At 40.8% G+C, this 7,637-nt stretch overlaps 1 protein-coding gene across 1 annotated transcript; it reads left to right on the top strand.

The window, feature by feature from the left end:
- The first annotated feature begins 376 nt into the window (after nt 1-376).
- LOC106789192 (pollen-specific leucine-rich repeat extensin-like protein 1) lies at nt 377-1,647 on the top strand. Its single transcript, XM_014753195.1, has 2 exons — nt 377-445; nt 715-1,647. The coding sequence occupies exons 1-2, from the start codon at nt 422-424 to the stop codon at nt 1,645-1,647; spliced, it is 957 nt and encodes a 318-aa protein (XP_014608681.1). The 5' UTR covers nt 377-421.
- The last annotated feature ends 5,990 nt before the right edge of the window (nt 1,648-7,637 follow it).

The following is a 7,637-nucleotide window of genomic DNA, read 5'->3' as shown; positions in this document are numbered from 1 at the left end:
ATTAATGAAATCATTAACGTGATATATATTTTTATGTTTTATGATACTTTTTAAGAGTTTAATATCCTACGTGAATTACAACGTATATAAATATTAATTATAGTTTGCCTGTAATACTTGACCTATCGGAATCAAAAAGAAAATAAAATGGAGGAGATGGTTTAACGATTGGTAAATTTGAGAAAGCAAATAGGAAAGTAATCGAGAAGAGAGTAGCGTCCGTCAATGGGAATCCTTTACGACTATCCAATCAAAAAATCTGTTGAAAAGTTCAATGATCTTAGGTGTTAGTACGGGTTTTGGTCCAATTTGAAGGGCGTGTTTTTGGATTCCCAGCATCTAGTGAAAGTAGCAATCGCGTATAAAAACCGTTGAATCGTTGGACACGAGTCACATTCGATCATCAGGCATTCTCGGTAACATGTGCAACATGAGGACGTACCTAGTGAGTAATGAAATTTGACAACATTCGATATATCTGGTAATTTGAATCTTTCAAATGAGGAAAATCGATCCCTCGAGTCATTTGTTCGTAACAATCTATCCTATTGGAAATTGAACGCTAAGTCACAAAAATATTTTATTTCGGTAGTTTCGGTGCGGTTGCGGAATGCGTGGCGTTTTTCGCAAAAAAAAAGTGCAGAAAACGCACTGCCCCTTGCGGAAAACGCATAGTTTTAAATCGTATTGACTGAATTAAATTTCCACTTGCAGCTTTCATTGTTTCTCGTTTCCGGCGGGCTGGTAGACGGAAGCTTTCCTGTAAAAAAGCTCGCCAAGCGTGGCCTCTATCACCCGCAGCAACACGGTTCTACATACGCCGGTGGTTTTACGTCCGACGTTTACGGATACAATGAACACAACTATGGTGGAAACGATCACGGCTTCGATTTCGGACAGGGACAGGTACAGGGACACGGACACGGTGGCTACGTTCACAGAGGCGGAATAGTTTTCGGTGGACACTCGAACGGCTTAAGCCTGAACCAGGGAAACGGCTACGGACACGGGTATGGCTATGGTAACGGCCATGGTTACGGGAATAGTGTACCACACAATATAGTGAACCACGTCGTCAAAGTTCCCGTACCGGTGGCAGAACCGGTACCGGTCATTCGTAACGTCCCGGTTTCAGTTCCGCACTACGTGCCGGTTGAAGTGAGGCGTCCGGTAAAGGTCCCCGTTCCGCATCCAGTTCCGGTTGTCGTTGAGAAACCTTACCCTGTACCAGTAGATCGTCCAGTCCCAGTCTACGTTCCTAGTCCGGTCAAAGTCCCTCATCCTGTACCTCAACCTTATCCCGTACCTCCTCCAGTCAACCCACATCAAGAACACTCCCATCATTTTACTCTCCCCTTACCTAGTAAACCCATTAGTACGATCCCTAGTAACTCTTACATTCCGATCAATCAACCAACTCACGTTGGCGGAACTTCCTTGGAACATTCCGGCCTTGACCTTTCATTCCAGCACAGTAGTAAGCTTACTACTTCCTACGGTGCACCGAGTGTATCCTACAAAATTCAGAATACTGAATTTATCAGTGATAGTCACTCATCGAATTCCTTAGATGATGGTACTTCTTCCTCATCTCATAGTAACGATGGATACTCTTATCCAATCCCTTCGATAAAGTTTTCACATTAGTTACTAAAAAGTTAATCCGATTTAATTCATTTTAATTCATCGATTTAGATCTGTAAACAAGATATTCGAACGAGTGAATCATCAAAAATAAGGTTCGACGTAAATCGATTTAGATTCTTTTTACGAACGAATATATAGAAGTTATAGAAATGTCGTAAGATACTTACAGGTGCGCAGTATACCGATAAGAATCGATAGACCTTCCTGGCACGTGCTTTACCTCTCGAATGTAAGAGAAAAAGATAGAAAGCGAAAGAGAGAGAGAGAGAGAGAGAGAGAGAGACAGAGAGAGAGAGAGAAAAAGAAAGGAAAGAAGAGATAGCTGCGATAGCACGGAGCCGTGAATGTAAGCGGATGCTGGTATATAAATCGGGAAAAATATAGAGAATTTCGTAAGAAAAAAAATAAAAATTCGGTACGGTATGTATATTTATTATCTATACGTATACATATATATATATGTAAAAAGAGAGAGAATGAGAGAGAAATAGATAAAAGAAAAAAGGATAGAAATAGAGAAGTTTAAATTACAAAATAACTTTCGACGATGTCGTCACTGCCAAGAGCCAAAGCGCTTTCCATTTTTTTAAAATGTTTTTTCGACGAACCCAGAACAGTTCTACGTCCAGTAGAAAACTACCGTTATTATTATCGCAGTCGCGATTATTTCGAAATAACTTGTCTCGCTCGGGAAGAATATTTCCATTCACCTTAGGATTATTATTTACGCATCCGAGAGAAAGAGAGAGAGAGTGTAATTTGCATCGATGTAGATTAGATTTACGACATTGGTAGGATGAAAGAAGAGACGAGATTTGTTTTAAGACGATACGAGTTGTCTTGCGAATTAACCCTGTTATTGTTATTTTAAATATCTATGAATAAATATAATGTTATTTAAAAGCAAAAAAAAAAGAAAGAATATAATCGTAGATGTCCTATCAGTCAATCCTTTAAATCAATCCTTTAAATCAATCCTTTAAATCAATCCTTTAAATCAATCCTTTAGAATAGAAAAAAGAAAAGAAAAAAGTAAAAAACTGCCTTAATCATTCACCTGTCTGCGAAGAGTCAGGTAAGAAAGTGGTGCATAGCGAACATTCTCAAGCGTATAAAAGACTTCGAAGTAAGAACGTGACCACCACGCGGAATAGTACTTTTTCGATTGCCCGGTGTCGTCCTCGTAATGGCATCCGTACGCTCGTAGAGAAGGTACGTGCTTAGACCTTAAGAAGAGTCTTACCTGAGCCCTTCCTATCTTCCTTCCTTCCTTCCTACCTTCCTTCCTTCCTATCCCCCCTTTCGATCCATCCAGAATTACATAGGCGACCTTAGACGCGTGTCGAACGTGAAGGTAACAACAGAGCAGCAAGGTGTACCTACACACACGTCTTGGAAACTTTCTTACCAACCAACAAACCAACCAACCAACCACGTAGATACATTTTCTTCGAGGTTATAGTCACGCACACTACGTTTTATGACTTCTTTATCTCGACCTTTTCGGATTAAACAGTATTATTCTTTGTTCCCCGCATGTCACCGGTACTTTATCTATCCTTTATGCACACTATTTTTTGTTGTTGTTCTCTCTTCTCCATCTTCTAAAGAAGTAACGCGTTTCTTCTGTCTATGCTCTGTGGATTACAGGATCGTTAAAAGCCTCCACCAACCCTCTTATATACATATATATATGTATACTTACCTATACATAGATATCCAACATCGCGCCACAGTATTTCATCCGAGTATTATTGTCAAAAGAGAAAAGGGATGCCCCACGCCAGCTGACTCAAAGAGAGAAAGGAATTTTGCGAACGGAACCTTGTGTTATACCTGAGTGTAGGAAAATAGGGGAAAGATAAAAGGAAAAAGAAGAAAAAGAAGAAGAGGTAGAAGGTGGTGGAGGAGGAAGAGGAGGTCGTGGTGGAAGAAGAGAAGAAGAAGAAATAAGACGTTACTTTTTCATTGAATTTGTTTCTCCTTTTCTCAGCTTGTCTCGTACAGACTCTCTATCTACTTTCTCTTCCTCTTTCTCTCTTTCTAATCGATCCAAGAACTATATAAACAGAGACTTTTATCTTGAATGAGGAAAAAAGTAAGACATTACTTTTTTACTTAAGTAAACTTGTCTTATACAAATTAATCGATCTTACATTAAATCAATTCGAGTAAAACCATTAAGAAAAAGAATATCAATTAACTAATTAAATACAAAATGAACACACAAATCGAGATAAGAATTATTAAAATGAAAATATTGAACTTGTGTGTGTGTGTGTGTGTGTCCGGGAGGAAATTCGTTCCGATTTTGTAATATTTCAATTGAATGTTTTAACATATTACTTGTGGTCAACGGCCGTAGCGCGGCGGCAGCGCTAGTACTCGCTTCGATTATTAAAGTCAAGCAGCGCTGAGCACGATTAGTGCTTGGATGGGTGACCCTACCCGCTTTTAAGGAAAAACCGCGATGTGCCAGTGTTTGACGCCAAAATTTTCCGTCTAGTTTTAACATCTAGAGCTGGTCCCAAACCTAGATAAAAAGGGGAGGGTTCGAGGGGTGAAACTAGCAACCTAACCTCGGTAAAAACAATAATAAAATGCTTTCTAGAAATAGCAATAGGAAAAGCTATTATAACAGGACAAAGTCCTAATAAAAAGAAGGAAGAAGATACTTATTGGGCAAGCAGATTAAATATGCTTTTTCGGTTGTGCATTCGCGTTATATATTCGATAAAGAAAATGCTACTTATTTAGCGTGTATCTTGTAGATGCCGTGTACACTAAATCAAAAAGGTTATACGAAGATAAAAGAGAAATGTATATAGGAAAATTCTCGTAACGATTACAAAAGCACCATTGCTAATTATATAAGCGTTCGTCCGAAAACGCAGAGAGAGAGAGAGAGAGTAGTAGATGGGGAAGGATTTACGATTGTAGAAAATTTATTTGCAAGAGGGTCCACTCCTCCCTAAGGTTTAATTACACGAATGCCAGGATGCTCACGCGGCATCGGGATTCCGGAGTTAACGCTAAGGAAAGTTGGAACGCTACGAACGAGTGTAAAATCGCAGAAGGAACCCCCGAGACGTTACCTCTGCTACTACGGTTGTGTGTTAAAGGTAGCTACAGGAACACAACCCCCACGTTGCTACAACTACAGGCGGGGGTGGATGGGTGGTGGTGAAGGGGTAGGGGTGGGAGGGGAAAGAAAGCGATTTCGCGGAATATTTATCGTACCTGTTTATTTCCAAAGGCGTCAGCCTTTCCTACCAAACGTACGATCGTGTACCGCCTTGCGTTCTCCTATACGCGGGATATTATATTATGTATAACACTAAAGAAGAAAATACGAAAGGGGAAAGAGAGAAAGAGAAAGAGAAAGAAAACACAAAGTTGGGGGTGGGGAGCGGGGTGGTTTTCTGGACGTTTATTCGCCTTTCGGCGAAGAAAAGGAAAAGCAGAAAATAAGAAGAAGAAGAATAAGTAAGAAAATAAAAATAAAAAAAGGGGGGAAATAGAGAAAGAAGGAATAAAGTAGGTCAGTTGCCTGAACAAACGTAACTTTCGATGAAATATACGTGGAACGATAAATCCCGGAGTCCGGTGGCGTTCTACCGCGTCCGAGTAAGTAATGTAGCGGAAGGAAGGTGAAAAATTGTGACGACAAGACCGCTCGACGAACCAAGTTGGCTCGCAACACAACCGTAAAGCGTTAACGATGCGAAATAAAGGCGGTTCGTCTAACGACGATGAGATCTTACTCTCTTATTCCTATCCCTTTACTTTTTCTTTCGGATAAGATCGTTCCAGAAATATATATACACGCACACACACACGTGCACACACATACGTATACACATGTATATAATATCTATGAATATGAAGATAAAACATCGACATCGTCTATCTTTTTCATGGGATGGGGGAGGGGCCACACGTGTGTTCGATGCAAATCGAGATTCAGTCTCTCACATGAGTGTTTCCCTTTTGAAAAAGATTTCTAAAAGGAGAGGTAGAAGAAGTAGAAGAAGAAGTAGAGTCTGTTTTCAACAGACATTGGCGTAACTCCGGTCGAGGAATCCAAGGCGCCGCGACGTCGCTTCGTCGAAGGACCAACAACCCGTCGTAGGATTTTATTGCTTGTTTTGCGACGGTAAAACGCGCCCGTAAACGCGATGTCACTGTGATCGTAAACTTAAAAACTCTTCCTCTTTCTACAGAGGAATCGGAAGATCAAACGTCGCGTGGACGCGATCGATTGAAATTTATTTGGCCGTTTTCAAACGCGTCGCTCTCTTTTTTTTTTTTTGATACAGAGAGAAAAACATAGAAATTAAATAAGGAAATAATACACACTTACGTGCACGTATATTTACGAAATGAAAAAGAAAGATACAAGCTTTTTTCTTGATTTCTTTATTCAAATTCGAAGATTTATAATATTTTGGAATAATTGAATTTTACGAGATTCACATTTCTCAATTTCGAAATAAATATTTTGTTTGATTCCTTTATACGAAAAAAAAAAAAAGATAGAAAAGAATCTTCTTTTATCATTTTATAAATATTCGCGAATGAATCAATCCTATTATTGAATAACATACACAAGATCCACGAACTAGAACTACATTCGATTGTTAGTAGACATTGAAAAATCGAGAATAATTTGGTTTAGTTGAAAAGCGATGACGTCGTTGTTAGTGACACGGGACAAAGAGAAGAGTGTGCCATAACGCGAATTGATCTGCGATTATTCACTCTATCACGGATTACGCGAAATTCCTCGAAAAGATATCGGGCATCGAAATAACGCGTTTCGCATAGTCACGCGGCGGCGGCGTAGATCTCGATTGGGAGTCATCGAGCGAGATGATAACAGCGACAAAGGCCGTTTGAAATACAATGGTCGATAACGCATACGCCACTCCGAGTAATTTGCCGTATTACGAGGAGAACGACGAATCCGCGGTGGTATCGACGGGTAGGTGGGTGGGTTGCCTGCCTCGTCGTTTCTTCCTCACCCTCGTCCTAACCCTCCTAGAATGAGGGAGTGAATGAGAAGGAGGGAAAGGGGATGGATAACGTCCTACCCTCTCTCGCATATACACCCACACACCTAGCCGGCGTTACCCGGGGAAAGCAAATTACTCGATCAAAGCGAGGAAATAGCGAGAATAGCATCGAGAGGGTCCTTCGCGTCCGTGGCACGCGACGTCACGTCGCGTTATCGAGAGGCAGTTGTCACTCCCTGGTGTCACCGATGAGACGGACGGAGGGACGAACGAACGAACAAACCAACGAACGAGTCCCGGCAACGTCCACGACGAATCGTTCGATTAATTTTGTCCGTCTCGATGACTCGGACACTCGTTTCTGACTTCTATCGATTTGATTAATTTGACCGACCGATGGACATACATATACATGCATTCGAATCTCCTCTGTGATGTAACACACGCCTGTTCCGTTCGTTCGATCACCGCCACCGTTCTTCTTTAACAGAAATAGATAATGCATATATCAATGTACGTATATGCGCGTTTATATATGTGCGCGCGCGCGCGCGTGCTTTTTTATCTTTCCTTCCTTCTATTTTTTTTTTCTTTTTTTTTTTACCAACCAACCAGATCCAGAATTTACCGGAGATATTCCCTTTCTTCGCATAAACATTGCGGAGGTGCCCGCGTACGTAACCGAACCGAGCCGAGCCGAGCCAAACCAAGCCAAGCCAAGCAACGCGCGCGCGTTACTTTGCATAAGTACCTCCTACGGGCATACGATTTTTATGGTCCTCCTTCTTCTCTTACGAGAACGTACTAAACATACGAATCGCTGCTCCTTCCAGCTCGTACGTACTTACATACCTATCTACATATATACTTTATACCTTACCTATCCTATCTCTTACCTATGTACATCAACATCAAGATCTGCGATTCCTTTCTTGAAAAAAAAAATCAGATAAAAAAAAAGGGCACTTTTTTATA

The sequence above is a fragment of the Polistes canadensis genome, unplaced genomic scaffold (genome assembly GCF_001313835.1).
Source record: "Polistes canadensis isolate GaletaPanama2010 unplaced genomic scaffold, ASM131383v1 scaffold_169, whole genome shotgun sequence".
NCBI lineage: Eukaryota > Metazoa > Arthropoda > Insecta > Hymenoptera > Vespidae > Polistes > Polistes canadensis.
Note: the sequence above shows the minus strand (reverse complement) of the source record. Positions and strands in the feature narration are given on the sequence as shown.

Bases quoted from the DNA above. Each gene is read 5' to 3' on its own strand.
- LOC106789192 (XM_014753195.1), top strand. From the start codon at position 422: ATGTGCAACATGAGGACGTACCTA. The intron at 446-714 runs GTGAGTAATGAA...TTCCACTTGCAG, and splicing joins GCAACATGAGGACGTACCTA to CTTTCATTGTTTCTCGTTTC.